Raw genomic sequence first — 19,472 nt, forward strand, 5'->3', positions numbered from 1 at the left:
CATGTGGTTTGGGCATAGTCCCACTATAAAAAAAAAATTCAACAGGACTATGACCCAACACACCGCCATCCAGGCTGTGTAAGGGCTATTTGACCAAGAAGGAGAGTGCTGCATCAGATGACCTGGCCTCCACAATCACCCAACCTCAAACCGTTTGGGATGAGTTGGACCACAGAGTGAAGGAAAAGCAGCCAGCAAGTGCGGGGGGAACTCCTTCAAGACTGTTGTAAAAGCATTCCAGGTGAAGCTGGCTGAGAGAATGGCAAGAGTGTTCAAAGCTGTCATCAAGGCAAAGGGTGGCTACTTTGAAGAATCGAAAAATATATTTTGATTTTGTTTACACCATGATTCCATATGTTATTTTGTAAGTTTGATCTCTGAACTATTATTCTACAATGTAAAAAAATTATAATAATAATAATTAAAGTACAGAGAAACGCTTGAATGGTGTGTCCAAATCTTTTAGTGGTACTGTGTATATACCATTTTCTAGTTATATATATATAACTACTGCTGTAAACACCTTTTCTACTCGTATGCTGTCTACACACCATTTTATATACTGCTCAAAAAAATAAAGGGAACACTTAAACACAATGTAACTTCAAGTCAATCACACTTCTGTGAAATCAAACTGTCCACTTAGGAAGCAACACTGATTGACAATAAATTTCACATGCTGTTGTGCAAATGGAATGGAAATTCAATTGTTTGGACATGATTTGGAAAGGTAGCCACCTGTCTATACAATGTCCCACCGTTGACAGTGCATGTAAGAGCAAAAACCAACCTATGAGGTCGAAGGAGTTGTCCGTACAGCTCCGAGACAGGATTGTGTCGAGGCACTGATCTGGGGGAGGGTACCAAAACATTTCTGCAGCATTGAAAGTCCCTAAGAACACAGTGGCCTCCGTCATTCTTAAATGGAAGAAGTTTGTAGCCACCAAGACTCTTCCTAGAGCTGGCCTCCACACCAAAGTTTGCTAAAAGGCACCTAAAGGACTCCCAGACCATGAGAAACAAGATTCCCTCGTTTGATGAAACCAAGACTGAACTCTTTGGCCTGAATGCCAAGCATCACGCCTGGAGGAAATCTTGCACCATCCCTACAGTGAACCATGGTGGTGGCAGCATCATGCTCTGGGGATGTTTTTCATTGACAGGAACTGAGACGAGTCAGGATCAAGGGAAAGATGAACGGAGCAAAGTACAGAGAGATCCTTAATGAAACCTGCTTCAGAGCACTCAGGACCTCAGACTGGGGGCGAAGGTTCACCTTCCAAAAGGACAATGACATCAAGCACACAGCCAAGACAACGCAGGAGTGGCTTCGGGACAAGTCTTTGAATGTCCTTGAGTGGCCCAGACAAAGCCCGGACTTGAACCCGATCGAACATGTCTGGAGAGACCTGAAAATAGCTGTGCAGCGACGCTCCTCATCCAACCTGACATAACTTGAGAGGATCTCAAGAGAAGAATGGGAGAAATTCCCACAATACAGGTGTGCCAAGCTTGTCATACCAAAGAAGACTCTATGCTGTTATCGCTGCCAAACGTGCTTCAACAAAGTACTGAGTAAAGGGTCTGAATACTTATGTAAATGTTTCCACTAAAAATATATATATTTTTAATTGCAACATTTCTAAAAACCTGCTTTGTCATTGTGGGGTAATGTGAGTAGATTGTCGTCGTCGTCGTCCCCCCCCCCTCCCTCGTCAATCTAATCCATTTTAGAATAAGGCTCTAACGTAACAAAATGAGGAAAAAGTCAAGAGGTCTGAATACTTTCCGAATGCACTGTATATTACATAGCATGAAGAAACAATGTTCCGAGCCAAAGCTCGATACTACTTGTCAGACATGTATATAGTATAAATTCTCCGTGTTGTTTGGGTGGGGTGGGGTGGGGGTCCATTGGTGTTTTTTTTTTTTTTTACAATTTCTTTGTATTCGTAATGTCTAATAATTGTTTGAAAAATGTTTGGTCCAATTTGAATCTTAGGTAATACATTTATTGAATATTATACGAACCCTGTAATTTAAAATGGCCAATTTGGGTGCAATAAATTTGCTTAACTTCTCAGATCAAATTATATAGTATTTCAAGTAGTGTGTGTATGCATGCCAGAACAGTGTTTAGTACTGTTTTGGCTCAGTCTTAAGTGATTGATTGTCTGGAATGTTAGTTATGCAGGACGGAGCATCTGATGGGCTGGGTATGGATTTCAAAGGCAGGAACGGAATGACTGAACCCTGCAGTGAGGATTATCAATTCTCCTGAAATGTTTCATGTGAAATACTTCCTATCCAATTGAAATCTCTCTTTCTCTGCTCCTCTCAGTGATTATGAACTCCTCCACTGGTAAGCTATGTATCATTACCTTGACACAGGTTTTAAAGAATCTTGAGCTTCATTTGATAAGCCTTTGCAGCGGTGCACCTGTCATTTTCCGCATTAAAAGACAAACATCGAAGCCTAATAACACGGCACTGTGTTTGCACTTCATCTTCAGATTTATTTTTACTTCTCCTAGGGTCGAGTCCTCGGAGATCCGCGTGCACAACTCCAAATGTTCATGTCAAGATCTTATTGACGTCAATGCATGATTTAGGCAAAAGCCTGTAAACGGCAATTGGATCTCATTCAGGATTTGCCCTACAATCCTCCTTTTACCTCTGTGCTGTAACCTATGAATTTTATTTCTTTATTTTTTTCCTTTTTTGTTGCCCTTTTGTAGTGCTTGAGCGGTGACCCATCACAGCCATCTCTGACACAGAGCCAAGTTGTCATGCTGCAGCATCGGGGTATAAACACTGTGGTATAGCTGGAGGACATACAGTGCCTTCAGAAATTATTCACCCACCTTGACTTTTTCTACCTTTTTGTGTTATAGCTTAAATTAAAAATTGATTAAATTGAGATTTTGTGTCACTTGTCTGCACGCAATACCCCATTAAACTGAAATGTCTTCAGTCAATAAGTATTCAAACTCTTTGTTATAGCAAGCCTCAATAAGTTCAGGAGTAAATATTTGCGTAACAAGTTCCATGGACTCACTCTGGGTGCAATAATAGTGTTTAACATGATTTTTAATGACTACCTCATCTCTGTCCTCTATACATTCAATTATCTTTATCTCAGTCGATCAGTGAATTTCGAACACCGATTCAACCACAAAGACCAGGGAGGTTTTCCAATGTCTCGCAACGAAGGGCACCTATTGGTAGATGGGTAAAAACGCAGACATTGAATATCACTTTGAGCATGGTGAAGTTATTAAGAACACTTCTGGATGGTGTATCACACAGTCACTACAAAGATGTGGGTATCCTTCCTAACTCAGTTGCCGGAGAGGAAGGAAACCACTCATCGATTTTTACCATGAGGCCAATAGTGACTTTAAAACAGTTTGTTTCATGGCTGTGATAGGAGAACTGAGGTTGGATCAACATTGTAGTTACTCCATAATACTAACCTAAATAAGAGTGAAAAGAAAGAAGCCTGTACAGAATAAAAATATTCCATAGCATTCATCCTGTTTCCAATAAGGCACCAAAGTAAAACCGTAAAGAATTTGTCAAAGAAATTTAACTTTGTCTTGAATACGCGTTCATGTTTGGGGCAATTCCAATGTACCACTCTTCACATTTTCAAGCATGGTGCTGGCTGCATCGTGTTATGGGTATGCTTGTCATCGGCAAGTTTATTAGAATAAAAAACACAATAAAGCTAAGCACAGGAAAAATCCTAAAGGGAAAACCTGTTTATTTGCTTTCCAACAGACATTGGGTGACAAATTCCCCTTTTCAGTGGGACAATAACCTAAAACCCAAGGCCAAATATACACTGGAGTTGCATACCAAGATGACATTGAATGTTCATGAGTGGCCTAGTTAGTTTTGACATAAATTGTCTCAATCTATGGCAAGACTTGAAAATGGCTGTCTAGCATTGATCACCAACCAACTTGACAGAGCTTGAAGAATAAAAATAATAATAATGTGCAAATACTGTATAATCCAGGTGTTGCAGAGCTTAAACTTTACATAGAAAGACTCACCGCTGTAATCGCTGCCAAAGGTGATGTATTGACTCAGACATATCAATATTTATGTAAATGACAGAGTTCTGTTTTTCATTTTCAATACATTTGCGCAAAACAAAACATGTTTTCACATTCATTATGGGGTATTGTGTGTAGATGGGTGATGACAAAAATGTAATCCATTTTGATTTCAGGCTAACAAAGCTAAATGGGGAATAAGTCGAGGGATATGAATACTTTCTGAAGGTACTGTAGCCCCACCTGTCATGTGACAGTGTTAGCAATTAGCAAGCTGTGTGGCTGCTTGACAGCTCAGGGCACTAGAAGGATATAGGTGGTTATTCAGGGTTTGGCATGATTTAATAATTTGCCAACTGTCCCACATGAATTTATAGCAGGTTTTAATGACTGGAAAGGGTTAAACCTCTCCATACATAACTAGTTTATAAGGCTTATGTGAATGATTGTAGATGTGTCCTAGCATGTATGCCTTTTTGTCCACTATGTGCTTCAACAATTCCTATCAGTATAGCTGCTGGGGCCCTGGGGTCAGACTCGTTACCATAGTAACAGAGCTTTGCCTTGGAGATATGGGTCAGGAAGGGCACTAATTCGCTTAGACATTCACAGATCTGAAGGGCTTGACATGTGACACACAGAGCCCAAGCCAGGGTATCCATCAGACGGTAGCGCTTCACCTCGGGTCAAAGGATGTGATGACGTTAAGGGGGCTATGTAGGCCCATGTGTGGAGATGCCAACTCAACAATATTCACCCATATCCATTCTGACTGTTGTCAAAGATGGTTCTGAGTGTGGATGGATGTGAGTGTACTGTATGTGGATGTGTGTGTCTCACTTTAAAAGTCTATACAGCATATAGATGGTCCTGTGTGGGTAATAGTGTCTGCTAAATTACTCAAATGTATATGGAGAAATAGACGTTTTGACATTTAAATAAGATTACTTCTAAGCTGGTACCCCGCTGAAATGGTATTTTAGCTATTTTATCCATGCTGAGATGTGCTGTCATTTTGTATAAGTCCTGGCTCTTAGTCATGTCCCAGCGTTTTGAAGGCGTCCTAAAATAGCTGGATCTGATGCAGTTAGTGCTGCAGTGCCTTCACTTCCTGCATCAATATATTTACTGTAGACACTACAGCCTCAAAACAAGTTCTATCATGTTTACCATCTGCATGAATTTGAAATGATGTAACGTGTTGGTGTTTGTATCCTGAGATGAAAATCTGCTGTATTGGCCTGGTAGCCATGTCTGTTTCTGCTTAAACTGCCATCTCTGTTGTACGGCATGACGACAACATGTCAGAGGAGTTGGCTAAAGCACAAACGGATCTAGCCACCAGGCTAACGCTTTATGGCTTGATCATGTAATAATGAACATGTTGATCGGCTGACTGACTATTTGATTGACAGGTGAGGACTTTGAGGTGGTGCAGCAGGAGATCATCATGATGAAGGACTGCAAACACTCCAACATCGTGGCCTACTTCGGTAGCTATCTCCGGTAAGACTGGCATACTGATAGATCAGGTATGGATAGACAGTACATCTCTCTCTGAAGTTGGACTCAAATAATACAGCTATTTCATGCGCTTATTTTGAATCTAAGCTTGGACGACCATTCCCGTTGTTAGGGCGGAGACGTGAGCATCTCGTCATTATATACAGGTCTCTGGTGCAAATGGATAGGTGCACAAAAGGAGCGAATGAGAAGAGACCAAAAAGACAACATGAGAACAAGCGGGAATACATACAAAAAAATTCAAATTAATTAGATGTATTGCCCAGCTCTAGCTTTGAGTCTTGCTGACTTGTGGTCTGTTGAGAGGGATTTTGACAGGGAGTGTATCACTTCCCTTCTCCAGGAGGGATAAATTATGGATCAGCATGGAGTACTGCGGAGGAGGATCTCTGCAGGATATTTATCATGGTAGGACACACATTCTCACACTCACAAACTCGCTCATACTGTGGCAACCTATGCATTCACCCATGCTCACAGTCACCCTAACAGAATAGCTGTGTTTTCATCTAAAAACAGACCATGAAGCACAATAAATGAAAGCTTGTTGCAATCAATATCCACATTTTTCACTCACACACTTAAGCCAGTCAGCCAGCACAGTAAATAGCACTCTAAGTGAATCAACTGGTGTTGAACTCTAAATTGTGTATGAATTGCTTGATACACATTGGATAGCTCTTCTAAACTCTCATCTCTTCCTCCCTTCTGTCCAGTGACGGGGCCTCTGTCTGAGTCTCAGATTGCGTATATGTCACGGGAAACCCTCCAGGTATGTTTTTACCCCTGCTGCCAGTGCCATGGGCATCTATGGGTCAGATTGAATGAGAACGTGTTTTGCTGTTTGTTTTTTACTTACAGGGTTTGTACTATCTCCACAACAAAGGCAAAATGCACAGAGACATTAAGGTAAAGCCATGTCAGTGATAGTAATAAGCATGCTTTTGAGTAGAGACGATTGCCTTTCACTCCTTACTCATCTTTGCAAAAGATATCTCTGAAATGTTGATGGTATTTTTTGCCTGGCCCTATTACTTTTCCTCATAGGGAGCAAATATTCTATTGACAGACAACGGCTATGTGAAACTAGGTAAGGCCACGGACAACCACTACTTTCCCCTCAATCAGACATGTTAGTTCCCAAAGCCTCACCTTGAGTACCTATTAGAATGAGATCTCACAATACATCTGATCTTTTTGCTCATTTTCCTCCCTCTCCCTCCTTAGCTGACTTTGGTGTATCAGCACAGATCACTGCCACGCTGGCTAAGAGGAAGTCCTTCATTGGAACACCATACTGGTGAGCGTCTCCCCTGGCCCCTCCCCTCGATGTCATACTCTGGATAGACTCTGCCATGATGTTATGGTTCATTGACTTATTGTGACAGACCATTCATATTGCTCTGGACAGTGTTATGATTGTATTTGATTGCCTTGAGTGATTGTTGGTCTATGCCTCATAAGTACTGTTTTTTTTCTCTCTTTTTCTCTTTCGCCTCCCTCCCTCCTCTCATCCTATCAGGATGGCTCCAGAGGTGGCAGCCGTGGAGAGGAAGGGGGGCTACAACCAGCTGTGTGATATCTGGGCCGTGGGCATCACAGCTATCGAGCTTGCCGAGCTGCAGCCTCCCATGTTCGACCTGCACCCTATGAGGTGAGTCTGTGTGTTTGTAGGGGGATGTGCGAATTAAGCCTTATGACTGTGATGCTGGATATTTATTTAGGCAATAATGCATGAGGGGGTGAGGTATATGGCCAATATACCACGGCTAAGGGCTGTTCTAAGGGCTGGATACAGCCTTTACCTGTGGTATATTGGCCATATACCACAAACCCCAGAGGTGCTTTATTGCTATTATAAACTGTTTACCAATGTACTTAAAAATGAAGATAATGTTTTGTTATACCCAGGGCTCAAACCACCCAGTGGTAGATTCCTCTATTTACTTAGAAATCACATTGTTACGACTAATGTACTTTGTTCTAGAAACCAAGTCTGTTTCCTTTCTTCCTAGGGCCCTTTTCTTGATGACAAAGAGTAATTTCCAGCCACCCAAATTGAAAGACAAAGTGAAATGGTAAGTGAATAGTGAGGAACAGGTTTAATTCTCAGGTTAACAATTTTCTCTTCATATTATAAACTTAAATGCTCTGACATGTATATTTTCTATCTCCTATGAAAGGGGAAATAATTTCCATCATTTTGTCAAATTGTCCCTGACGAAAAATCCCAAGAAGAGGCCAACAGCAGAGAAACTATTACAGGTACTCCCAGTCTAGAGGGAAACACTAGATATGAGTATCTGTCAGGATAAGAGTGTCTGTAGGCTGTGACCTCGCGTCCCCTTCCTGTGTCCACAGCACCCGTTTGTGTCACAGCCTCTCAGTCGAACCCTGGCCATCGAACTGCTGGACAAATCCAACAACCCAGACCACACCACATACAACGACTTTGACGATGACGACCCAGAACCAGAGGTAGAGTCACCCCCCACCACCCTAACCCACATCTCCAACCTCTCCATCTCTTCAGGTTTCCCAAATCTAATAGCAGGATAAGACTGACACCTGTCCTCATTGGTCTCTACGCATTTAGTTCGTCCAATCATGCTGATCTCTTAATTGTCAGAGTCCTACATCTTTCCTCCCTTTTCCATTACCTTTCTCTCTGCTCTTCTTCATCCTCTTCCTCAGTTTAAATATATGGGCCACTTCCTTCCCATCACCCCAGGTGCTCGGCGAGCACCTCGCTTTGCCATGCGCAAGAAGGTACCAATGTGGCCGGCATTACAACTGCACCACTGTGATCAGTACCTGTAGAAACAGAGAACTAACTAACACCGGTCTGTGTGTGCTCAGGTAGACTGGACTGGGTCTCGTCATTGAACCTTGCTTATGGAGTTGCTGTTACTTCATTTGTTAAATGTATTTGCATGAGGGATTTTGAAGAGTGTTTTGGGTGTGTTTTAGGCATGAATAGGGGCACAGTTAAACTGTGAGAATAAATTCAGATGGCATACTATATGTAACACTTTAATGTCTCGCTCTCACACACCTTGTGTATATACATGTTTGTTACATGTTGTACATACCTTCTATTTTGTATGTGCGTTCGTTTGTTAAAGCTAATGTTAACAAGCTTGTGATTTGTCTAGCTAGGCCAAGGGTGTGTTTAGTGCATAAACATATAGAAACTAGAACTTGATTGATATGCTGAGATGAGGTCAAACTGAGGTACCGTTTCCCACCTGGACAAGAGGAACACCAATGTGAGAATGCTGTTCATTGACTACGGCTCAGCGATCAACAGCATAGTGCTCACAAACCTCATCACTAAGTTAAGGACCCTGGGACTAAACACTTCCCTCTGCAACTGGATCCTGGACTTCCTGACGGGCCGCCCCCAGGTGGTAAGGGTAGGAAACAACACATCTGCCATGCTGATCCTCAACATGGGGGCCTCTCAGGGGTGTGTGCTTAGTCTCCTCCTGTGCTCCCTGTTCACCCACGACTGTGTGGCCAAGCGCGACTGCAACACAATCATTACGTTTGCTGACAAAACAACAGTGGTAGGCCTGGTCACCGACAAGGATAAGACCGCCTATAGGGAGGAGGTCAGTGACCTGGTGCCAGGACAACAACCTCTTCCTCAACGTGAGCAAGACACAGGAGCTGACCGTGGCCTACAGGAAAAGCCGGGCCGATTAGACCCCCATTAACATTGACAGGGCTGTAGTGGAGCGGGTCGAGAGCTTCAAGTTCCTTGGTGTCCACATCACCAACAAACTATCATGATCCAAACACACCAAGACAGTCGTGAAGAGGGCACGACAAACCCCTTTCCCCCTCAGGAGACTGAAAAGATTTGGCATGTGTCCCCAAATCCTCAAAATGTTCTCCAGCTGCACCATCGAGAGCATCATGACGGGTTGCGTCACAGCCTGCTCGGCATCCGACTGTAAGGTGCTACAGAGGGTAGTGTGTATGGCCCAGTACATCACTGGGGCCAAGCTTCCTGCCATTCAGGACCTATGTACTAGGCGGTGTCAGAGGAAGGCCCTAAAAATGGTCAAATACTCCAGCCACCGAAGTCATAAACTGTTCTCCCTGCTACCGCATAGCAAGCGTTACCGGAGGGCCAAGTTTAGGTCCAAAAGGCTCCTTAATAGCTTCTACCGCTAAGCCATAAGACTCCTGAACAATGAATTAAATGGCCACCCAGACCATTTACATTGACACATCTTTTGCCACGTCTTTTGTTAAGTACCTCTTTTGTTCTCTATTGCTCCTCTATTGGTCCTCAAGCAAGGGGCAGGCTGATGACATCACGACCTCCCAACAAACCATCTCCTTGAAGTTTTCAGTTTTCAAAATGTTTACTCTTCAGTGTGTGTGTAATTGACTGTATTGGTGCTTGGGATATCACTTTTCAATAGGAAAGTTAAAAACAAATCACTGAAGAACATATTTTAAGTATGTTATGTGTAAATTAGTATGCGTTTGGTCTCAGAAGACTGGTAAAAGGAATGTCCACTGATGTGAATTTGAGCTCTCCTTAATCTGCATGTGTTGTTGCTAAGACATCTATTGCTGCCTTGCGTTGCCATGGTTTATTTGCCTGCTTTCAGTGCGGTCTGTCTATGCTGTGTTCTGTTGCTGCCATGGAGCTTGTTGTGACTGGGTCATTGTTCTCATTGTCCCTGACTCATACACTATATATACAAAAGTATGTGGACACCTCTTCAAATTAGTGGACTCAGTTATTTCAGTCACACCTGTTGCTGACAGGTGTATAAAATTGAGTACACATCAATGCAATCTCCATAGACAAACATTAACAGTAGAATGGCCTTACTGAAGAGCTCAGTGACTTTCTATGTTGCACCATCATAGGATGCCACCTTTCCAACAAGTCAGTTTGTCAAATTTCTGCCCTGCTAGAGCTGTCCCGGTCAATTGTAAGTTCTGTTGTGAAGTGGAAACCCTTAGGAGAAACAACGGCTCAGCTGTGATGCGGTAGCCAACACAAGCTCGCAGAATGGGACCGTTGAGTTCCTCGGTTGCAACACTCACTACCGAGTTCCAAACAGCCTCTAGAAGAAACATCAGCACAATAACTGTTCGTCGGGAGCATCATGAAATGGGGTTCCATGGCCGAGCAGCCGCACACAAGAATAAGATCACCATGAGCAATGCCAAGTGTCTGCTGGAGTGGTGTAAAGCTTGCCGCCATTGTACTCTGGAGCAGTGGAAATACATTCTCTGGCGTGATTAATCACGCTTCACCATCTGGCAGTCCAATGGCTGAATCTAGTTTTGGCTTATGCCAGGAAAATGTTACATACGCCAGTTCATAGTGCCAACTGTAAAGTTGGGTGGAGGAGGAAAAATGGTCGGGGGCTGTTTTTCATGGTTCGGGCTAGGCCCCTTAGTTCCAGTGAAGAGATCTTAACGCTACAGCATACAATTACATTTTAGACGATTCTATGCTTCCAACTTTGAAGATATAGTTTGGGGAAGTCCCTTCCATGTTGCAGCATGACAATGTCCCCGTGCACAAAGCGAGGTCCATACAGAAATGGCTTGTCGAGATCGGTGTGGAAGAACTTTAACACCTTTGCGATGAATTGGAACGCCGACTGCGAGCCAGGCCAAATCGCCCAACATCAGTTCCCGACCTCACTAATGTTCTTGTGGCTGAATGGAATCAAGTCCCTGCAGCAATGTTCCAACATCTCGTGGAAAGCCTTCCCAGAAAAGTTGAGGCTGTTATTGCCCATGATTTTGGATTGAGATGTTTGATGAGCAGGTTTCCACATAATTTTGGTAATGTAGTGTAGGTCAGAGGTCAGAACGGGTTCAGTCCCTTCTCACCCTAAAAACCAGACTGGGTTTGAGACACCTGTAGATTGAGAACATATGAAATATACACATCTTAGAGACAGTAAGATCTATTATGATCAGCACTCTCCTTTCCCCTCAATGAGAGTGATGTTGAATGTTTTTTTTTTTACCATGTAGCAAAGTTCGCACAGGATTTAATAAGACTACAGTTATTGGACTGAGGAATGCAGTTTTTGTTTTTTGTGCGTGATGATGATGATCTTGTCTGTTAAGGTCGTATGTTTTTTCTTCCGGACAGTCTCCAGTGTCTGTTCCCCATCGGATTCGCTCCACCAGCAGGAGCACAAGGGAAGGGAAGACGCTGTCTGAGATCAACTGTAAGTTTCTATATGTGTGACTAAGGGCCTGTTTCCCGGACCCAGATTGAGCCTACTCCTGGACTACAAATCATGCTTAGTTTGTGAATCATCTGGATTCCATTCAGTCTGTGGCTATGGTTTATTCCATTTTATCCCAGTCTGCTGTTTTTGGTATGCTAGCGTCCCACTTTGCCAACATCAGGTGAGATTGCAGAGCGCCAAATACAGAAGTACTCATTATAAAAATTCAGAAAACAAAACATATTTTACATAGGAATGGAGGGATTTAAAGATTAACTTCTTGTGAATCCAACCACGGTGTCAGATTTTAAAAATGCTTTATGGCGAAAGCATACCTTTACGATTATTTGAGAACATGGCCCAGCAGACAAATGATTACAAACAGTAATCAGCCAAGTAGAAGATTTACACAAGTCAGAAATAGATCTTCATATGGTTGCACTCAAGACATTCATTTACTTAATAAATGTTCCTTTTGTTCCTTTTCTCTTTATATCCAAAAACCTCTGTTTTGTTTGCGTTTTTTCTTCAGTGATCCACAGGCTCAAACGCAGACAAAAAAATCCAAATTGTATCCGTAAAGTTCATAGAAAAATGTCAAACAATGTTTATATTCAATCCTCAGGTTGTTTTTAGCCTAAATAATCGATAATATTTCAACTGGACAATAACGTCGTCAATATAGAAGGTAAACAAGAGGCGCGCTCTCGGGATTGCGCATGAAGAAGCTCTGTGACACGGCAGGGTCCACTCATTCAGACTGGTCTTACTCTCTCATTTATCAGAATAGAAGCCTGAAACAATTTCTAAAGACTGTTGACATCTAGTGGAAGGCATAGGAACTGCAACTTGAGTCCTAAGTCAATGGATACTGTAATGGCATTGAATAGAAAAATACAAATAAAAAAACTACTTCCTGAATGGATTTTTCTCAGGTTTTCGCCTGCCAAATTAGTTATGTTATGCTCACAGACACTATTTTAACGGTTTTGGAAACTTTAGAGTGTTTTCTATCCAAATCGACCAGTTATATGCATATCATATCCTCTGGGCCCAAGTAGCAGGCAGTTTAATTTGGGCATGCTTTTCATCCAAAATGATGCATCTGAATGCTGCCACCTACCATAGAGAAGTTAATCTGGCACATTAAATTCTCTGCGAGTTCATGGTAATCGTACTTTAGTTAACCTCTGTCTGTCAGGATTAACATTGGCATGAGTATAATCTATTTTTCAGCTTCCATAGATTAATGGCTCCTCAAACCATGCTGTGAAGGATCACAGAGAGAAACACACACACACACACACACACTCCCCTGTTAAAGCACCTCAGCACTCTCACTCATATATCTCTAACCTGCAGCTGCACAGTTAAACTTGAACTCCTACTAGAACACCAGTCAACTCCGACAGGTTTGTTTCTTTCTAGAGTACATGGCTGATGTTCCTCTCTCTTTCCCTCCCTCCCTCTTTCTTTGTCTTCTCCCCTACCTCTCTCTCTCCCTCCCCACTCTATAATTGTATCTTTCTTGATCGCTCTTTCTTCCCCCACCCCCAGTTGGCCAGGTGAAGTTTGACCCTCCGCTGAGGAAGGAGACAGAGCCCCATCATGAGCCGGTGAGTGACCTGGTCCTGTAGTGTCCCCCTGATACTACTGTGGCTGAACCCTGTGTGTAGGTGACAACATTGTGGACAGGCCCCTTCAGTTGAGACTCTGCTACAGTTTTAAATCACGCTCACAATTACTGCATATCTCATCTCAAGTCATCCACGTGATCCATCTCCCTGTGTAGCATATTTCTTGACGTTGTCTCCTAAATTTGTCTGAATGCTACTCACACTTGTACTAACCTGCACCTCTTGCTGATGTTTCAGTGCAGGGTTAACACACTGCATGCATGGCCACCCCTATTCTCTCCCCTCCACTCTCATCCCTCACTCCCTACCTCTCTTACCCATCCTCCTCTCCTATGCTTTAATGCCTTTCTCTGATTGGATGACATTAACTTTTGAATTAACGGGACTTTCTCATTCTGCCTGCTGAACAGCCTGACTCTGACCCATTTTTGGACTGTGCAGAAGAGCTGTACTACACTGCGAGATCTAATCTGGTATTTTCCTCATCTCTCCATTTCTCCTTCTGGGTCATCTCTCTGCTTCGTAACGCTTAACCGTCCTCTTTCAGTTGGCCCTTTTCCTGTCTCGCTCGTGTTTCTTTTCAGTGTCTATGTTTATTGGATGTCAGTAACTGTTTGTTCATCTGTGTCTGTGAAGCTGTCTTCGCCTCATTGGCTGGTGTTTTTCGTTGTTATTCCTGTTTTATGATGTTTTTACTGTATAGCCTTCGGCCACACAACCTGTTAGACCTCACCGGCACATCGAAGGCTCTAGAGGTGTGTGTGTGTGTGTGTGTGTGTAAGGGATGGAAGAAAACAATTTCAAGAGTGAGTGGAATGGAGGGATTAAAGGGATGTCTGGAGGGATTTAGGGAGACCGATATCTCTGGACAGCATATGGGTGGATGAACCACCTCCTTGGGGAAAACATGTGTGACTGACTTGGAACCCTGAGTTCCGTGGCCTGTTAGAGCGGGACCAGATCAAGCCCTAAGCTGCCATCAAAAGTCCCCCGCTGTCTCCTCCTGCCCAAACATTATCGCTGACTCAGACCACTGACCCCAGTCACTGTTAAACTTAGACCTCTTGTTCCTTTGTCACATATCCATACTGGGGAATGTATTGATGTGACGTGAGGCAGCAGGATATGTCAGTTTGTCAGCATAAGTAAGAATATGTTAGCCGAGCTCTCTCCGGCTCAATGTAGTATGGACGTGTCGTTTTGCGGTGCGTTCGCCTATAGGAGTCGGGGTCGGTCACTTGGTTGTGAAGGGGGAATACAGGTATCTATATCCTCGCTGGAAAATCAATATGTCCACTGAGCTGATGGACCCGCAGTGTCAGCCAATAAGTGTTCAGTAAAGTCAGCCGCATTGCTGCAGTGCGCACGCACACATACCATGAAACCCGCCCTTCGCCCATACCTTTGCAGCTAGTTGTGCTGAGATGCCTCTGTATGGCCCCGTGCACTGCTACACCTTCACATAGCGTTGATGGTTTCCATTCATGTCATTCATGTTCATCTAGTCATGGACGGCATGTGTTCTAGCTGTTGGAGCGTTGGACCAGTAACTGGTTCCAGGATTGCTGTTGCTAACGGCAGACCCTGGCCTCCGTTCTCCGAGGGTGTCTCAGGGGGAGTTGGATACATATGCATACACTTGTACAATAGGAGAAATATAAGCACCCACTGAACGGTTGTTGGTCTACTTGTTGCAGATCCATAGTGCATAATGCTGTCATATCCCTTAACGTTTATCACACATGCACGTTAGAAACATCTATCGTAAATCGAAGCGGTGTTTCTCTAAGCAACAGCAGTGGTGACCTCCGACCTGTGGTGTCCTCAGCTCTCTATGGGCGCTCTGTCTGCCCGCCCAAAGGGTGTTATTCTCATCTAGTCAAGGTCCTGTAATGTCCTGTATGACCTGCTCATGAGTGTCATCAATGTGACCTGGGAGTCCCTGGGGTTCCACCAGTCCCTGCCTTCTCTCTCTACGTGTTTTTAGGTGTGGTGTGTATGTGTGTCTCAGCTCTAACATAGTTGATGCCGTACAGTAGGTAACCTCAGCCATGGTAACGTTCCACATTGTGTGTGTGTCATTGTGTTTCAGAAACAATCATGTCATTTTGATATGTGTATCTCTCTAGGACCTTCAACTGGAGTATGGACAGGAATCTCCAAGCCTAATGGGAGAAAACAAGTAAGTCACTCACTCTGGGTTTCCACGTCTGTTCCACCCCTCCCCTATTCCCTATCCCCTCGCCTCTCCTCTCTTCTTCTCTCAAATCTCCTCACCTCCCCCAATCTCCCTGCCTTGGCCCCACCCCCTCTCCTCTTCTCTTATCTGTACAAAGGGATTAGCCCTAGCAGATGGTGGTGTGGTACTGAGAGGTGGCTTCCTGTCAAGAGAAAGGTGTCTGATCATTTATTCATGACACCTTTCCTGGAACGCAGGTCGGCTCAGAAGAAGTGCGCTGTAAGCACTGTGTGTGTGAAAGGGCAAGAGACAAGACTCGCTGCTGTTTAAACCATGTGTATTTAGAAGGATGTGCTCCATAAACCGGATGGGATGGAATGATAGATGGTGTTTTCATAAGTGTATGGAGTAAATCAGGCGAGAGGATATTGAGAAGCCACTCAACTCAATACACCTATCAGATTTGAGGCACTCTGTTATTTGATCCCTGAACAATTGATGTCCACATTCCTTTGCCCTTCTCTCACCGGACAGCCTCATAGGGTTTATATTCTCAGTTCCGCTGTCATTCACGCCCACCTGCGTACACAAACACTGTTGCCTACACACAGCTGACCTGACAGCATCACACATCCCCGATGAGTGTACAGCTTTGAGTAGCTAAGGTCAATGTTGGATGGGTTGTGATGTCCGCTCCGCTGTGATGAAACTCACGTACTCTCACACACGCCAACACGCTGAATGTATCGTCTGTGGTTTCCATGTGTTTTTGCCCTGTAGCCTTAAAGAATGCCATGTTAATTTAGGTCAACCCCCCCCCTGAGAGAGGGAGAGCCTTTACTCATGTCATGTGCGATTCAGTCACAGAGTTATTTTCTTTCTCCTCTTCTTCACTTCTCCCTTGTTCATTCCACCCGTTTTCCGACAGGAGTCTTCTCAAATCAGTGGAGGAGGAGCTTAAGCAGAGGTGAGTTAGGCCACGCCCCTCATGGCTCCACCTCCAACTGCTCTGGTATTTGATTCGCGGACATGCCCTAACCCCCCCCCCCATCAGCTCAGCCAATCAGTGTTAACGCAGGACTAATCCAGCCAATCAGTGTCACGCAAAGCTAATCTGCTCCGACTGCTGCCGTTATGGTTTGACTCTGCTTTGTTTTGTCCATTGCTGTTCAGTGCTTACAAACAGGACAGGCTGCGCTGTGTGATCACCAGACACAGTGCACTTTGACAACGCATGGCTTATATACTGACATAATGACTTAGTCTAAGCCTTCTCCAGTTAGTGTGTAGTGAAATCACCAAGGCCTATACAGAAGAAGAGTAAAATTAGCTAAATATAGGTTTAGTTAGCACTATTTCTGTTTGTTTCAGTTCTATAGCCATGTAGTTCTTTAAACTCTACCTTTATGTAGTTTATTTAGTTCTGCGAGTAATGTAGTGGAGTTAATTTCCGCCAGTGTCTCCTCCTCCCAGTGGGTGAAAGAGGAGAGCAGCTCTGACTTTCCCTGTTGCTGTGAGTCTCACTGAGCCGCCCCCCCCCCCCCACCCCCAATCTATCTCCGTCTCCTCAGGGGTCACATGACACATTTAGAGACCGATGATGATGATGGTGGTGATGATGGTGATGAAACTCAACAGTAAGTCCTTCTCGTGTTCTAGTCTAGCCGCCCTCTCTGAGGGGGAAGAGGGAAGGCTACCTCTCCAGTTTCATTCACGCATCTTCATGCCGCATGCTCCACCATCACGCCCCTGCGTCTCCCTCCCTTACCAAATACCCCGTCTCCGTCTTTCTCTGCGCCTCCGGTAGCCCTGCTTCCCTCCCACAGTTCGCGTTGAGCAGAACTATGGAAAGGTTCTGATGCATTTCAGGTTGCTTCCCCTAAGCAGTCTGGCTAACTGGGCTCCTATTTGCTTACATCTGTGAGACGATGAACCGTTGTCATGTTTGGGTTCAGTGCTCACCAACTGTGCGTCACCCTGCACCCTGCCATTCCTCATCTGTTTCCTGGTGTGTGTTCATCATTCTATGCGACCTGCTTACATGCTTGCTGATCTCAGTGTGTGTGTGTTCTTTACTGCCTGTTTGCCATCTGCTCCCGATGTGTGGTTCTCTCTGCTTGTATCCTCACCCCTCTGTCGCCATAGATGTCTCGGGGTCCTCCCAACCCTCTTAACCCTTCCCACCTGAGGTTTGTGCTCTCTCCTGGCGACCTAAACTTGTTACGCCGTTTGATTGGTGCCATGTCTATATCCGTCATGATTGAGGGGTTGATGGTGGTTACTGATTGGATTGGATCAGACTGTACATACACGTTACATTGGGCCTTTGGGATATCCTGTTCAAGGAAATGCTAACATGTGGTGTAATTTGACTGGTGGTGGTTGACAGACACCTTTTTGTTGTCTTGTCCAACACTTGTCTGTTGTCTAACACTGCGCTGTGTGATATTAGACACTCCTGGGTTTATTCATCTGTCACTCTGCGATGTGACACTGTGTATACACTTTTTTTGAAAAACATGTTTTATAACTGTCTGTGTGGAACCTTGCCACTATCTAACAAACCTAACCCACCTCAATCTCTCCCTCAAGCAAACACAGTACCATCATGAGGCCCAAAGTCCCACCCCCACTGCCCCCCAAGGTAGGACCACTAGCATATTATCATACTGCAGCGTTTTGGGTCATAATCAGAGACTTCTATTTCGCGGAACGGACCCTCAAGCTAAATTCAGATTTGCAAACACCAATATTTTCTCTCAAATCTAATTACATTTACATTTACATTTAAGTCATTTAGCAGACGCTCTTATCCAGAGCGACTTACAAATTGGTGCGTTCACCTTAAGACATCCAGTGGAACAGCCACTTTACAATAGTGCATCTAAATATTTTAAGGGGGGTGAGAAGGATTACTTTATCCTATCCTAGGTATTCCTGAAAGAGGTGGGGTTTCAGGTGTCTCCGGAAGGTGGTGATTGACTCCTGCTGTCCTAATTGAAACTATTGATGTTAAATGTTCTATTTGTTAGATGGTAAACCGAGCTTGACAAATGAGTAATAATAGGGAAAGCATTATTCAAACGCTAGAGATTGTTGTCGACCTTTGTCTCTCTGTGTCTTGCTCTTTCTCTCTGTGTCTTGCTCTTTCTCTCTGTGTCTCGCTCTTTCTCTCTGTGTCGCTCTCTCTCGCTCTTTCGCTCTCTCTGTCTCGCTCTTTCTCTCTTGCTCTTTCTCTCTTGCTCTTTCTCTCTTGCTCTTTCTCTCTCGCTCTTTCTCTCTCGCTCTTTCTCTCTCTCTCGCTCTTTCTCTCTCTCTCGCTCTTTCTCTCTCTCGCTCTTTCTCTCTCTTTCTCTCTCTCTCGCTCTTTCTCGCTCTCTCGCTCTTTCTCTCTCTCTCGCTCTTTCTCTCTCTCTTTCCCTCCAGCCCAAGTCCATCTGTCTGCCCCAGGAGAGCCCGTCCCAGGGAGAGGATGATGGAGGGGGGACCATCAAGCGCTGCCCCGTACCCGAGAGCCCTGCCCGAACCACCTCCTCAAACGTACCCCCACGCCCTCCACCCCCACGCCTGCCCCCCCACAGACGCAGTAGCCTAGGTAACGAGAGCACACAGAGCCAGGCTGGTTCAGAGCCCGAGGGGAATGATGATGGGAGCTTTAGACATTTCTGGGAGTGGCTTCACGCCCCGCACACAGAAGAGGAGTTGGAAGAGGTGTTGGAGGATGAGAGTAAGGCCAGCCAATTGGTAGCCCCATAGCCTATCGCCCTTCCCTGATTGGTTGTTATTCCCATCAATCAGTGTCCATAGAGTCTAGCGCCCCCTCCCCATCCTTCCTTCCCTTTCT

General features: G+C 44.4%; 1 protein-coding gene across 13 annotated transcripts in view; it reads left to right on the top strand.

Annotated features, from left to right (window-relative positions):
* LOC115113126 (mitogen-activated protein kinase kinase kinase kinase 3-like) overlaps window positions 1-19,472 on the top strand; it is a 65,089-nt gene that overhangs the window by 39,176 nt on the left and 6,441 nt on the right. For 3 of the 13 annotated variants that reach the window (XM_065012758.1, XM_065012759.1, XM_029640391.2), the window contains exons 3-20: window positions 5,480-5,570; window positions 5,932-5,996; window positions 6,305-6,360; window positions 6,450-6,497; window positions 6,636-6,678; window positions 6,816-6,888; window positions 7,111-7,242; window positions 7,604-7,666; window positions 7,772-7,853; window positions 7,950-8,066; window positions 11,731-11,809; window positions 13,370-13,428; window positions 13,860-13,922; window positions 15,579-15,631; window positions 16,557-16,595; window positions 17,200-17,265; window positions 18,221-18,272; window positions 19,055-19,355. In XM_065012758.1, coding sequence (XP_064868830.1) covers window positions 5,480-5,570; window positions 5,932-5,996; window positions 6,305-6,360; window positions 6,450-6,497; window positions 6,636-6,678; window positions 6,816-6,888; window positions 7,111-7,242; window positions 7,604-7,666; window positions 7,772-7,853; window positions 7,950-8,066; window positions 11,731-11,809; window positions 13,370-13,428; window positions 13,860-13,922; window positions 15,579-15,631; window positions 16,557-16,595; window positions 17,200-17,265; window positions 18,221-18,272; window positions 19,055-19,355 — 1,482 coding nt within the window. Of the gene's footprint in view, window positions 1-2,341; window positions 2,363-5,479; window positions 5,571-5,931; window positions 5,997-6,304; window positions 6,361-6,449; window positions 6,498-6,635; window positions 6,679-6,815; window positions 6,889-7,110; window positions 7,243-7,603; window positions 7,667-7,771; window positions 7,854-7,949; window positions 8,067-11,730; window positions 11,810-13,369; window positions 13,429-13,859; window positions 13,923-15,578; window positions 15,632-16,556; window positions 16,596-17,199; window positions 17,266-18,220; window positions 18,273-19,054; window positions 19,356-19,472 lie in introns of all 13 variants that reach the window. The other 10 variants (XM_029640401.2, XM_029640399.2, XM_065012762.1 and 7 more) reach the window with 8 other exon arrangements.

Source organism: Oncorhynchus nerka, linkage group LG28 (assembly GCF_034236695.1).
Source record: "Oncorhynchus nerka isolate Pitt River linkage group LG28, Oner_Uvic_2.0, whole genome shotgun sequence".
Taxonomy (NCBI): Eukaryota; Metazoa; Chordata; class Actinopteri; order Salmoniformes; family Salmonidae; genus Oncorhynchus; species Oncorhynchus nerka.